The sequence below is a fragment of the Onychostruthus taczanowskii genome, unplaced genomic scaffold (genome assembly GCF_017590055.1).
Source record: "Onychostruthus taczanowskii isolate IOZ18803 unplaced genomic scaffold, ASM1759005v1 scaffold39, whole genome shotgun sequence".
Taxonomy (NCBI): Eukaryota; Metazoa; Chordata; class Aves; order Passeriformes; family Passeridae; genus Onychostruthus; species Onychostruthus taczanowskii.
In genome coordinates, this window is record NW_024501348.1 from 3,344,401 (window position 1) to 3,359,696 (window position 15,296).

General features: G+C 42.5%; 1 protein-coding gene across 3 annotated transcripts in view; it reads left to right on the forward strand.

Moving 5' to 3' along the window:
- The window catches only part of BACH2 (BTB domain and CNC homolog 2), a 143,562-nt gene that overhangs the window by 92,736 nt on the left and 35,530 nt on the right, over window positions 1-15,296 (forward strand). For all 3 annotated transcript variants that reach the window (XM_041412331.1, XM_041412332.1, XM_041412333.1), the window contains exon 4: window positions 1,940-2,194. In XM_041412331.1, the coding sequence (XP_041268265.1) occupies window positions 1,952-2,194 (243 nt within the window). In that variant the 5' untranslated portion in view covers window positions 1,940-1,951. The remainder of the gene's footprint in view (window positions 1-1,939; window positions 2,195-15,296) is intronic.

The window sequence follows — 15,296 nt, forward strand, 5'->3', positions numbered from 1 at the left end:
TCTACATGTTAAGTTGTTGAAGGGCTAATCTGTGTTGCTTGATTGTGGGGTTTTTTCTGTCCATGTAAGCATTTCGGCTGAGTGCTCAAAAGTGTAGCATGAGTCAGCATAAAGATTGAAAATACCAGTAAAAGAGAATCTGTAAGCATTCCATTAAGACTTCCAGTAATATTACAGTTTTGCGTGGTTGGCAAAAATACCTATTTTGTACAGAGTCATCATAGCCACTGGCTTAAAAATACTCGTGTAAAGGAGGGACAACGAAATTACCATTGAGAAGTTTAGTCAATATAAGTAACAAGTGTATCCTCTTAAGTCCATTTTTGTCTAGATGATTAGTGTCTTTGAAATGGCACTGTAGGAAAATGGTAACTCACAGCAAGAGAAATAGTTAGAAGTAATGTTGTATCCAGTGATGTGCCTGTATATTGCACTAGCAGAGGAAAATGCTGCAATGATCCACGTTAAAAAGTAGCAGAGGAGGAATTTTGCTTTTACTTGATACAGTAGTCAGGTATTTACAGTGCAGCAGTACTGTACCAAAATATCATCATCTTACCCTTAGCCCTTGATGCCTCTGAATTTTACCTCTCAGAAGGCAGTTGTTGTTCTCAGCAAGGAAAAATAATTCCTTTAAAATGCTGCAGGTTTGTGCATTTGCACAACCTTCTCTTCAGTAGCAGATAGAGCAATATGTACAAATAACCCTTTTCCCCATGTAAGCCTGAAAACAAGCGAGTTTGGTTTGGGATATGTAGTCTGTCCAGTCAGAGGCTGTTACACCTTCCTACTCAGAGAAGTTGAAATGGGAAAATAATGCAAAGAGGATTCGGTCTAATGCTGGGGAAGATGTTTTTGGTAAATTCATTACTTCAGTGTGTTCAGGTGCAAAGGGGGTTCATGCAGCATGGGGTATTGGGGGGAGCTGTTTCCCTCCACCATCAGCACTGCAAAACCAGTGGCCGTGTTCAGAAGCTTTGCCACTTCTACATGTGTCGCTAACTGCAGATCATCAGGCAGAGAATTTCCCTGACTCAGACAGTAGTGATGGGTGTGTAATGGGTGTCTGACATCATTCTAACCTCTGCTCCTCAGTCAGAAGGGGGAGACCTGCAGGCAGGAGTAAACTCAGCACCCACGGGCTCCCTGGGGCTGCACATCCGTTCAGGTGAAGGGATTTTTTGGGTCTGCAGGTCTGGAATTGGGGAAGATCTACTCTTCTGTAAATGGCACTAAGCCACTGATGAAGGCATGTTGCTTTAGCCATACATGGAAACAGATTTCTTCTGGAGCTGCTAAATATCTTTCTCTCCCTCTTAAGGCTTAAAATTCTGATTGAGAAATTAAGTTGCTGTAGTTAGTGGCCTGTCTTTGTCAGGTACAGTTCCGCCTTGACTTTTACTTGAGCTGAGGTCTTCAGTGTGACTGTGTAGTGCTGCCCGTCTACTGGAGAGTAGACTTGGGAGTTTGAGGGGTTTTTCTCTTTGATCTGAAAATATCAGAAGCAAGCACAAAGCCCTTTTTTCACCATTAGAAAACCCAGCAGTCACGCTAGCTTTTTTTTTTTTCCTAATATCTTCTAAAATTTCCAATGTCCCCATGTTATTGCCATTACTAAACTGGAAATTGGAGATGCATAGTAGGTGGTTGAAGAAAACCACTTTTCAGTCTGTCTAAACCCTATTTTGGTTTTAAGGGGGGAAGTTGGTGGGGCAAGTAGGTAATCCAAGCATGACAGGGTGAAATCCAGTGGCATCAAACCAGTATCTATCACGGTATCTTTCCCTAGGAACTTTGTTGGATTTAAGCATTAACGGGCTCCTTGGCTGTGGTCTTGAGCTATCTGGATATTGGGCTGAATCTCCCCGTAGCGTGTTCACCCAGGGACTGTGCTGCTCCTCACCACCTTGTTTGTGCTTTCTTCCCCTTGTCCCTGCAGGGTGTGAACGGCATGTCTGTGGATGAGAAGACTGACTCCCCCATGTATGTGTATGAGTCAACGGTGCACTGTACCAATATTCTCCTCTGCTTAAATGACCAGCGGAAGCAGGACATTCTCTGTGACGTGACGCTGATCGTGGAGGGGAAGGAGTTCCGCGCCCACCGGGCTGTGCTGGCTGCCTGCAGCGAGTACTTCTTGCAGGCCTTGGTTGGGCAGACGGAAAATGACCTGGTGGTCAGCCTGCCGGAAGAGGTACAGTATGTCCTCACCGAAACAACACGCCCCTTCCTCCTTCCTGGGGAGGAAAACCTCTGTGGTCTGCTGGGGTGGCCAAAGGAAGGGTGGCACAGGTGTCAGTGGCTGCCCCAGCACGGCTCAGGATGTGCTTTTTGTGTTTGGGTGGGTTGCAAATCACTGAAGGATGGACATATTCACACCATGCCAGCCTTATGATGGAGGCAAAGCTTTAAGATGCTTCAGCTTGCCTTTGTCACTCCTGCTGAAGGAATTGCACCCAAACATTTCATTACCATAGCCTCATTCAGGGCAGTATTAGGACCCTTATATTTCTCTGCTCTTCTAGACAGGAAATTTGAAAGGAGTGATGTGACAGCTACATGGCAGGTTATTGTTGAAAAATCATTTGAGCTGTCATGTTGTTGGGAGTTTCATTGCTGTCCACCCCTCTCTGGCAGCTCATATATTTATTCCACTTCTTTCCCCACCCCTGCTCCTCATTCAGTCTAGCTTCCTCACAGCTCCCCTCATAAAGAGTTTGGGATTTAACCGTGTTTTCCACTGAGAAACCATCAGAAGGCAGAGGTTTTGTCATGCAGCATGGCTCCCACAGCAGAAAGCCCAGGGACGTAGAAAACACATACCTCACTGGAAAGTTCACTTTATTTTATCACAGAATCTCACTGGCTGGCTTCCACCCCCACTGTAATTTCCTCACAGCCGTAGAGCCGTAGCAGCACACCTACCACAGGGCATGCTGGTGGCTTTGCTGCCCACAGAGGGGAGGTGCATGCCTGATGGCCAGGGCTGCCATCACCTGCTGCCTTGGCACTGTGTCTCCAGCTGGGAAGGGTGGCATGAGGAGGGTGACAATGTACCCAGGGCCCAGCGCAGCAGTCGCTCAGTGGGAAGGTGCTCTGGCATACGGAAGGTTTTTCACCATCATTTGCTTAACGCCCTTGAGGAGGCATGGTGTGTTTTTAAATGATGACAGGTCCCAAAATGTCACACATCATTTTTCCCCCTCTGGTTTAGTTCTCCAGAGACTTCAGCAGCATTTTAATGTTGTCACAGCACAAGTTGGAGAGCATTAGAAGTAGGTCACTGGCTGTGACTTCATGAGTTCTGACACTGAGTATTACTCATGAAGACATTCACCCAGACATTTTGTATAGGAGTTTAGAGATATCGCAGAGGACCCACTAGGATGCACACTTTGATCCTGCAGTGTCCACTAATAATTTCCAGTGGAAGAATCAAGTCTCAGTCAGTTGCATGGCTTTCTTGCCACAAAGCAAGGGTAGAAGCAGAGAAGTCACAAAACATGCCCAAGGGTGCAGAGCTGTGAAATTGCAGTGCTCTTCTATGAAGTCTTAGTGAAACCTCTGTGTATAATTCAGATCCTGTTACAGAAAGAAAAGTAATTGACATTCAAATAAGCATGTAGAAGAGTGACTGAGGTGTTCAGAAGAATGAGCCTGGCCTAAAGGAGGAGAAGAAAGGACCATGGCAGGTTCATACTGCTGGTGTGACAACTGAGATGTGCTGCAGCTCTAGTTAGGCAGAGGAGCTGAAACAGCCGAGAGGAGGAATTTCTCTTTAATGCCAAAAGACATTGTTGGCTTAAGCATTGATTGGTTTCAACCAGCTTTCAGTAAAAGTAGATTGGAAATTAGAAGATTTCTAATTCCAGCAGCAGTGAGGTGCTGAGCTGCAGGCCAGTGGAGGGGTCATAATGTGCTTGCACTTGGTCACCCAGTCCTATGTTCATATGACACTGAAGATTTAAAATACAAAGGTTTGTCTTTCTATGTGTTTTATATAAGATGCTGTCTAAGAAAAAAAGTCCTCCAATTCAAACATAAATAATTTCTATTTAAGTGAATCCTCTTCAAATAAATGAAGTATTAGAATGAATGAAGTATTTTAGAACGTATCTCAATGAAAGATCAAACAATTTTTGTGACTTAGGGTTACAGTGGCTGCTCTTATGGGTCCAGTGAAGCTCGTGGAGTTGCAGAAGTAGTGAACCTAGTTCTTAAGGTTACTCCAAGAACTTTGAAATTGTCATGCCTTACCCAAGACCACCACTGCTACGTGCTACGTGCTTCTATTATTAGCAGAGCACCAGGGCTTTGACTTTCTCATCCTGGAAAAGAGCTCTCTTGGCCTATTAAAGAGAGAATGACAGTTACCAATGTTTGCTTGTACAGATATTTTATTTTCCACGTGCAAATTAATTGCTGCTAAATGCATGGAATCTTAGTTTTCTTGGTGGCTGTGTGTTTTAGTTTTCTAGTTTCCTGGAATAGCTGTGTGTGAGGTGTTCAGCTAAATAATGTCCTCACAAAAGCTAGTCACTTGGGATAAGGAGAGCTGCCTGATGCACCTCACTATTTCTCAGTTACTCCGTGGTTAAGATGCACATCCCTGCTTCTGGTGTTGCTCAGCTTCACAGCGCTGGGCGCTTTGGTGGCTGCCTGTGCAGAGATATGGGAAGTGCCTCCAACTGCGTCTGAGCTCCCTGCAAGAGGAACTGAAACACTCCTGCTTTTTAAAAGTTGATAAGGCAGAGGAAACACCATCTTAGTAATACTGCATTTAAAGAAGTTAGTAGGGTCATCTTTGGTTCACAAAGGATGCTTCCCAAGACTACTGTTTTCAGTCTGTGGTCTGCAGAACTCCAGCAGCAGTGAATTACTTCTTAAGGTATCTGAAAACTGACTTATTCTGTCATGTAGGGGGTTATTCCTCCAGTGGAAAAATTTCAAACAAAAGCTGAATGTGAATATCCTGAACAACTACTTTTTTCATGCTTAGAGACAATTTATGTTGGTGTATAATATAGAAAAAGAGAAACTGAAAAAATTTTTAAATGTAGTCTTCACTGTTCAAAACTTACCCATAGGTAACAATTGCTCATAAATTTACAGAGCTATTTTTAAGTCAGCCACACAAACACTGTATTTTAAATCTGAGCATAGTTTGAAAACTGCTGAAGTGCGTTGTGGAGAAAGGGCATTGTTGTTACTATTATTTGTCAAAGGTTTGATGTTGGAGCTGGATAAAGCTTTATATATAAAGCTTTTACATTCATGTTTTGTTGGTGTGAGGAAGCTTAACATCAAAGAAAAGAACTTACTTCTGATTATTCAAAGCAGTAAATCTGCCTCTGAAGTCTAAACTGCAGACTTTTTTTTACTTCATAGCATGTTGGGGTCATTTTGTTAATCTGCCATCCAGACATTGTTAACTGTTGTCTAGCTAAACAGGGAACAGATGTTTTTCACATTATTTCTTGTTTATATCCAGTTACAAGCAAGAGCAGTCTTTACAATACACCAGTCATTTCAGTAGGGAGACATTGTGCACACACAGAATTGGGACTAGTTGAATTTAGAGGGTTTTAAACCACTGCAAAACCTTGTGTTAGACATTTCAGGTTAGTTCAAGCATGTCTTAACAGGCCACAGTTCAAACCTTTCCTTAATCAACTTAAACAAAGTCAATATGGAGCTAATTCTGCACTGATTGAAGAGTTTCCATAAACCCTTTTGTGCTGGCCTTGGTAATTTGATTTTGTACCACACCTTTTGTTAAGGCAACATATTTCAGCATGTAGACAAGCTGCCCAGAACAGCTGCATAATAGCAAGGGCTCAGATGTGGCCGTGGTGTGTGAACTATCAGCCCTCAGAGCAAGTTAGAGAAATGGAGTGTTTCAGCTGCCTACAGCTAACAAAAGAGCTGGCCCCATTAGCTCTTAACTTCTATGCTTTTCTCTCCATTTTCAGTTTTGCCAAACAACTGGAACCTTGCCTGCTTTTACCCGGGGTGTTTTTCAGCAATTAATGCAGTTTTCCTCTAGCAGGTGCTGTTAAATGCAACCCAGAATTAGTACTTTCAAAGAACTGAGTTTGAAGCTGTAAAGTTCGTTATTCACTCCATACCCCTAACTGTTGTTTTGTTTTATTTAATCACAAAAAACTGGTCTTCCTTCCTCTAACAAGGCACTTAATTAAGTTTTTAATTTATGATAAGAAGTTAAATGGCACTTATGAGGTTTTTTTAATGGTTTCCACTTCCCATCCAGATTACAAAAAAAGGTGTGATGGAGAGAGACACGGCTGTCAGCCAGGGGTATTGTAGGTCATGCCAATATTAGCTGGCAGCAGGCCGTTATCCAATTAACATTGCTTCATCACTGCAAGTAATAGCTCTTGAGTAGATGATTGAGTCATTCATGCTGTAGTGGTACTCAGCTTTACTTGAGAAGGAGCCAGTGCTTCATCAAATGGGCTTTTTATTTGCTATTATTACCTGCCTAACTCTGCTAATGGAAGTGCACAGCAAGTCTGCATGGGCAAGGTGAAAGCTGGGCACTGGATAAGGGAGCATCGTCTGTGCAAACACCTTACTCACTTTGGCAAGCTGCTGGTGCAGCTAAATGGTGAAAAGACAGGAATAGAAACAGCAACAAGTAAAACTTCCCAGTGGCATTTGATTCCTACAGGTTAGAAACGGAGATTCTCAACGTTGTTTGCATTTTTTTGATTTGGGAAATTACACTTGAAAAACATTTTCACCATCCATGAGAGCACCAAATGCCTTCCTCTCAGATGAAGCTAAATAAAGGTTTTCTGAAACAGCAGACCAAGCTTTCTTTAGCACTGGTCTGATACCAGCCTTTGTGCTCTTTTAGAAACTTGCTTGCCCAGTAGGCTGGTTAGTTTTACCTGTAGCCCTCGATTTTTTTTAATCTCTTTCAGAGTGGTGACCTTTCTTAGTGCAATGAACTGTCTGCTGGGAATGTTTTCTTCCAAAAAGATTAAACTGAACCATCTGTGGTGTCCAAGTCTTCCAAGGCACAAAAGGAAGCAGCATCTCTTTTAGGATGAGGTTGTGGGATTTATCCACACAGCTCTTTCCTTTACTGTTAAGGGAATGATGTTCAAAGTAGATGTAAAGGCTGAATTCCTCCACATTCTCTCTCCTTCACTGCTGCAAACCCTGCCTTTTCCCCACAGGGTCTAGTCCTGTGAAATTTGTCATCTGCTTCTTCAGTTGGCGTGGGTTAACTCCCTCACACGGTTGGTTAAGCTTTGCAGGGAGAAAGGCAGGACAGGACCTCGGATTTGGGATTCAAGGCTGGCAAAAGCTGAGTATGTTGGAAGGCGAAGGCATGCAGCAGCACTCTGGGTGGGACTGAGCCAGGCATCTAACATTAGCATGGCTCGTAGCTGACAGGGAGGAGAAATACTGGCAGCTGCTAACCATCCATGCCAACCTGCCAGCCTGAGGGAAAAATGCTGGGAATTAGCCAACGAGAGATGATTGTGATGAGGAGAAAATCAAAGGCAGGATGCAGGAGGTCAACTATTACATACCCTGCTGGCTAAAGGCACTTACTATTCCTTTTTATCTCTCTAGAAATAAACAGTGTTCTCTTACTTTGTCTTTTTCCTTTCTTTGTATTTTTTGTATGTATAAATATAATATCTTTGAAGAGTAGGGACTGAGCTGGGAGTGCTCTGCACAGGAGCACAGAGTGAAAGAGGTGATAAATGTGGAAAAGAGGAGCAAGAGGGCAAGAAGTTTATTTCCCAGCTGGAGGGATGTCTAACACAGTAGGAAACAAGAAAAGACCCTTTTTATTGGCACCCTGGAGATATATTAGGAGTAGCTAAGGTTAGCTCTTAGAGAATGGAAAACAGTAATGTGGTTTTCTCTTTACATGACTGTATTGGCCATTGATGTTCCTCACAGATTGCAGCACTGGCCAGAATTATCTGCTTTGGCTCAGGAGGTGGCAGGAACCTGAAAGCCATTATTCCCTTCATCTGCAGAGCTTTTTGTAGTGAAAAAGGGTTATCTCCATCAGGCTTCAAACTCACTTGTGCTTCAACCTTACTCAGTAATGCCACTTTAATCAGTTCATATGGATAGAAGGCTGGGTCTTTGGTTTGTTGAATTCCTCCCAGGGAATGTGTTATTTTTCATGCCACCCCACAGTGCCGACACTGACCGCACAGAGGGATGACTGGAGGCTGCAGCTCTGTACTGAGAGTAAAACTGAGCATTTGGGTACTCTTTGAAGTCTGACATGACAGGACTAATTCAGGAGAGCCAATTCTGTGAGACAGAATTGGCTGATGTTTTATGTGTGTTGCTTATGTAGCACAGTACAAGGTGCAAACGATGTACTTTGTTTCTAGCAGGTGAGCAATAAAACAGAAATGAGATCTTCAAGATGTGATATGAAATTCCATCCATGTATCACTGCAAAAGCTTCCAGCACTGCTTGATTTTTCATGCCTCAAGTGTGATGAAGAAACTAGCCACATACTTTTCATTCTGCATAGTGTAACTTCCATTATTTTCTGATGAGGGCTGTCTTGCTATTCATAACATTCTCTGATCTTTTCAGGTGGAGAAAAGCAAAATATATCTATGTTGTGGAGAGAGCTTAGGCTTCAAAAAGCAAAACAGAAGTCATGTATACATGCATGTTAAGTAGAGAAAATCTTGCAATAACTCCTTTCCCTCCCTTCGGCAGTAGCTGTACAAATTATTTATGTATTCAGTAGGCATATAAAAGTGTACTGTGGAGGGGGATTGGGAGATGAATGCACAGAACAAAATTCACTATTGCAATAACTGGACTCAATTTTTTTGCCCCTGTTAGACTCCTGCCTGCCATTACTGTTCGTTTGGGCTGATTGACTGTGATTGCACTTGCTAGGTGAAAAGGCAGTTTACAGTGTGGAAGCTTTCTTGATCAAATATAACAAACATGATCTAAAATGTAAAAGATAGCTTGAATAGTAAGTCCTGTGGTAAGGGCATGAGAAGAAACAATAAGAATGCATAACAGGAGGTGAGTTGGTTCTGTTTGTTTGTTTGGGATTTTTGGTTTTATTTGCTGTGTTCAAATATACATGAATGAAAATGAGATGGTTGAGCCATGACTGTGGCTCAGCTCTGAGCACTCTGGCCCTGCAGGCTGAAAGATTTCTCCCTCTCCTCCCCCTCCACTTACAATTCTCTTACCTTTGCTTTATCTCTTATCTAAAAACCCCTTTCAGTTTCTTTAAAGACTTCAAACCAGGTACCTGCTCTTTTAGAGTCCAGAAATACAGGCTGGGCATTTGACTAAACAGATAGGTAAGGTCCAGTGAAGACACCTGTCAGCTTCACAACATCACAGAGCACAACCTGTAAGGTACTTTCTGATTACAGTACCAAGTTTTGTTCCTAAGACCCCCAAAAAATAAGATTTAAATCTTCATACAACACTTTCTGACAAGGATTCCCTGGTGAATATTGTCAGACTGACTTTTTCTCAGCTATTAATGAAATTGAGCATGTTATGGAGCGGAATATGCTATGTATTCAAATGATGCGTTGCAGCAGTCAACAAACATTAAGCCTAGGAAGCATGGTTCAATTTGGAATGAAGTATGGGGTTTAGGTGAGCAGAAGGCAATTTGATTGTACTAGGATTTGGGAATGAGATGCTTTTTGGGAGTTTTACAGGGTTGGGTTTTTTTAGAGGGAGAAGTAGACGCAAACATTCTGGTAAATTTGATGAAAGCTCTGAAGAGCAAAATGGCTGGTTTATTCCAGGATTTTTGTGCTGTAATGAATTTTCATCTGTCCCATTTTGACAAGAGACAGCCAGCAAACACTTCTGAGTCCCAGTGCAGTCTAACACTACTAAAAGCTTTGTCCTTGGGTACTTTATTTACTTTAATGAAATAAATAAATAGGAGCAGATGTAGCTGGTCAAACTACAGATCTAGCCCAGGCTTGGTTTGTTTAAAAGATGAGTTTTAACCTCTCTGAAAGCACTTGAGAGGAGGCTTGTATGGTTGTTTAAAGACTTAAATTAAGAGAAAGTATCAGGCATCTCTCTAGGGAGCATGTTATAAATTGCTGGGAAAAGACATCAAGAGAAGCCACTGGCAATTGTTTTGAGACCAGATTAAAATCAACTGAAAAATTCGGCATGGGTTTTTAGCAACAAACTCTTCAATGATATATGTATGACTGCACATTGTTTCATAACTGTAAGGCAAATGGCCTTTGAGAGCAACAAAATTTAGACATCCCTTTAAGAAACTTGTTGCTCAGTACTGGTGTAGTTCAGTGAAATTCAACATCCTAAAAGAAGATAGATCAGATTTGGTAATCAACCTTTCTGTCTCTCTCTTTGCTTAATCTGACCTTCTAAGAGTTGATGGCATCAGTGAGCATTTAACTGTCTGTTTCCCTGCACACAAAAGTAGTTTAAATATTTATATATATATATATATATATATATTTTTTTTTTTTTTTTTTTAATTTAGAAGCCTTTAAAAGACATTGTGGAGAAAGTTGACTTGGAATTTAAATGGTACCCTGCTCCTTGCTGGGGTTCCACAGTCGAAATAACCATAACTGAACTGAGAATAGCAGAAAACCACAATACTAAAACTTACAATAACACCAAGATATAAACAAGGTGTCACCAAACAGCTGGAATTGAGAGGTATCAGCTCTGAAGTTAAATAATGGCAATATAAAACCATCAGCATTAGATTTCTGAGGTCTCTTGTGACCAGATAAAATACTGTCATCACCTCTCCACATGTGCTGGAATGGAAGTTGATGCATCAGATGGGAATTACAGCACAGGTCTGTGCATCAGGTCAGTGATGATTAAATCACCTTGTGTGAACCACTCAGCAATGTTTACCTCTCTCTAAATGCTCTGGCTCACATTACCTCACGAGGAGGTGAACAGACCGACCCCCAGCTGGCACAGCTGCTGATCCCAGAGCAGCCCACATACCTGACCCAGAGCTTCCAGCTTATCAGTCCTCAGCCAGTTTCAGTCTCATTTTCTTCCCTCTGTATAAGGCCCTGGAGCTTGCTGGACTAGCTGCAGCATTTCTCAGGATGATCAGGGTGTGATGGAGCTGCTCACCTTACCTGGGCTGCTGGTCCTGAGTGACAGATGGGGTCTGCTCTGTGTCCTCTGCCTGTTCTTCTTGCATCACTCCCGAGGTGCTGTGCACTGCCACTGACAACAACTGCTGAAACTACCACATCCAAGAGGAAAGTAGGATTGGAGGCATGGGGCAGATCAGGATGAGCCTGTGAATTGCTACAGACTTCCTGTCCTTCACCAAGAGACCAGGAGCACTTTGAGGATGCTTAATTAGGAAATTTTGCTGTAGTGACAGCAGTTGCAGACCATCCCATATATCCCAAACAACAGGTAAGCAGGTTCCTAGCAAGACTTAATCTCTTCCAAAGAGAGCTGATCATTCCTGGCAAATGGGAGCTGTAGGTTTTCAGGCCATCAGAAACAGGCCATCTTTCTTTTAGTGCTGAAGGAACCATGTTTAGTTGAGTATATATTGCACCTGGTCCACATCATTCCCTGCAGCAGCTGCTCATCATTTCAGAGCAACACTTCAGAAAAATGGAAGTGCACAGACTTACTGTAAGGAGAGCAGAGAGATTTGGCAAGTGTGAGCCAGGATGGATTCATGGGTGCTGTTGTGTTCTCAGTGTTTCCTTCTGCTCCTGCAGTGTCAGATGTACTTCCCAAAGACAGGGCTGAGGTGGGTTTATGGGGGTAGTGAAAGGGAAAAGAGACCATCTAAATAAATGAATTGGCCCAGAAAGGGACCTGAACAGGGCTAATAGTTCAAAGATGTATGGGCATTCAGTGTATTGTACTTGAAATACATGGTAATGCTCTGCTTGAAATTTGCTTGCTTTGAGTTGTGATAGGACCAAATTCCCACATCTCTGCATACAGCTCTTACTTTAGGTTCCCAGAATGGATGGGAGTGCAGTCTCTGTTAATGTTTCAAGGTTTAGAAAGTAGATCAAAAGAAAAAAGAATTGTCTATTCAGACTTTACCAGTACAGTTCTTAGTTTCTGGAAAAAATCCTTTTGATCAAGTGGTCCTGGATTTTTGAGACTGTCATCTAGGAGGCTGAGACTACATTTCTGACTGTGTAAAGAAAACTTTTGCTTCTGAGAAATGTCTTGGGTTTTCACTTACCTTTGAAATTCAGACCTGTGGTTCTCTGTTTCAAGGGCCTGCAGCTAATAAGAAACAAGTCTTAAACAACTCTGAAAGCAAAATATCTTTCCATCTCTGACCACACAGCAGTAGTACAACATGCCTAGCCACTTCTCTCCTCAGATACACAGGCAGCCTTCAGAGAAAATTTGCCTGTCAGAGGATTCCTGGTCAAGTAAAAACAGAGTAAGTTTGAGTTGTTTCCTGTTTCCTTCAAAGGACAATGTTGGAGCCAGTAAACTTTCAAGACAGGAAAAAGCTGTGGAGAGACAAAACCTGACAACTTCCCTTCTGATCTCCATAGGGGACTAGTGCTCATTTCTGTTGCTGGAAGGGGAAGCTGGACTTGAGGTGGATAGGTCTGCAGCCATTCAATCTGCCTGTTGAATTCAACTATTTTTTAACCTTATTTTTGTCTGACTGCAGATTTTCTTGTTGTACCGTGGATGGCTTTCTGCATATGGCACTTTTGTTTGGACTTAAAAACAAATCAAGAAGTTTCTGTCTGTTCCTTGAATTTGCTAGTTTTCAGGAGACTGAACACATCAAACCACATTTTAATGGGTATGTTTTAAATGTTGGAATTGATTTGTCAAATGCGAGGCACAAAAAATGGAGAGTTGCCTGTCTTTTTTAAGAGCCATCTCTCCTTGTCATTTTTACCCAGTTTATATAAGTAGTAGCCATTGAGGTCACATAATATCTGTACCATTGTCCAAGGAAGTGAAGAATGAAGAGATGTCCCTGAGATATATAAACACTGGGGCATTCTACAAAGAAACTTGCTCACATTTACAAAGTCATCACTGTATTCAAAACGCAGAAAGCATTGCTTTCAGTAATGGCAGAAGCCTTTAGATCACTAACTTCCTTTACTTTTTTCCCTCTCTTCAGTGTATCTTGCAGTTGGATGACTGAGAAGAACACCCAGTAAAGGCTGCCTCAGGCTTGGTTTCGTTTGCTTCCTTTTCAAAGATGAGCCTAATCCTTCTCTTACAGGTTCTGTTTCACTATTATACATGAACTCTCCAATTGGAAAACTCCGTTGAGAGGGCCTACACAAGTAAATTGTTAAAGACAAGCATTTGATTACATTTCTGGCCTTTGTCTTCAGCTGGTGGTACACAGCCACGGTGATCCTAGCAGGAGCTGCACTGGACCTCTGCAAGCAGCTCTGTAGGGCAGACAGGCACTGAACGCATAAACTGCTCTGCAGCGGGTTTCAGGTCAATCCCAGCCTTGGAGAGCCAGACTGTATCATCTGCTCTTGCACTCTCATCTTAGTTCTCAGATGTGGTTTTAATCGGAATTATTTGACCAAGTTACATTTTGGTTTTATGACTGGTTTTCTGCAGAGGAATTGCTTAGCTAAAAGGCTGTGAGAATTTATGGTCATTTCTTGTCACTTGTGCTTTCAACCTCTTGGTTGAATGATAAGGTGGCAGTAAAGACCTCTCTATTCTCTTTCAGGAATGGATATTTTACTCATATCTAGGCTTTCCTTTTCCCAAACTGCTCTGATTTGGGTAAAGGAAAAGAAAATGTCAGGTGTCATGTGTGTTCTCAAGAGACTCCAAAGGTGTCTTTTCTATTGTAAAAATCAGAAGAAATGGAGGTGGTTATAAGCTATTTGACCAATTTGTTCCAACTCTACTATTTTCTTAAAGCCAAGGTTTTCATGAGGCCTTTCTGTAATTAGTTGTCTGTGCTATCATTTTTTTTACATATAAGGGAGAAAGTAATTCCATTTACAGATTGCAACTCTTGTCCTTCTGTCAGATGGGTGTGTATTTACAAGATGAATGCCTGTTTCTGATTTCTCCCATTAGAACAAAGGTTACTCTGTCATTGTCCTCAGAAAGCTTTTGGACTAGCTTGCTTTGGTGTGTGCATGCCCTTTTTTTGGTGCAATGCCAGGTACCCTGTTAGGACTCTAGCAGTGACCAAAGGGACAGAAGGAGTTTTGGGGATAAACCCTGTTCACGTGGCTAAAACTCCGTAAAACCACCATCTGCTGGAGAGTGATGGAGAGCTGGGCTCTGTCTTGTGTGCTCCCCATGCCCATTCCTGCTGAGGTGAACCAGCTGCTGCCCTGCCATCTCCAGCACCAAATGTGGGAAGGACTTGGGAAGGCAGCAACCCCTGGGCAGGCTGGCATTTCCACACCCTCTTTATGCACATCGTATTGGCACGTAAATGCTCTTGCTCAATCCTATCAGCTGCATATCATTCTATTCTGGGGAAGGTGAGAGCAATGCTGGAAATGACTCAGCTCCAAAAGGTATCAGCTTTACTGCTTTTACCCCCCCAGATTGTTCCTTGCTTTAGGTTTGTGCAGGAGCTACCGTACAGGGGGGAAACATCACTTTTTTAGAAAACAACAATGAGAAATGGCTGCCTGTCAAGTGAAAGCATTTGTCCTTTGGAGTTTATATGGCTGATGAGTTCTCTGCACTTCAGCAGTGCTCTGTTTTGCCAGGGGCTTTTAAAGGTCCTTGAGAAGCCTCTACAGCAAATGAGGGAACCTTGGCAAGATCCTGCATTACACCATGCCCTGCCCCGCATTCCTGTAGTTCTTCCCATTTCCTGCCCCTTACAACATGGCTGTGACTTTGGACAGCAAGCACATTCTGTGTTTTAAATGTCTTTATCTGTGGGGGTTTTACAGTGTGCAGTGCATTTGCACAGGAGCAGGGGGATTTTTGGTTTGTGTGATTATGTGCTGTTTTGTGACTGTTCTGTTTCCTCTCACATCCTCCTTCCCTGTCTCTTGTACCTGAAACATTAATTTAAATCTAACATAGCAGTACTTTCAGACAGAGGCGACACTTGGCTGTGCCAGTTCCCCCGTGGCTTTAAACTGCTGGCTGCAATACTGCAAACACATTCAGACCCTGACTTGGCCAGCAGTTCCCCCCAGCTATCTGCATGTTTGCTCTCCAGGCTTTATTTTACCTACACTATTGGAGACTCTGGAGTCACAGCCTATGTCTCATTGTTATGCATGGATGGGAAATATTCCTGTACTTATTTGCA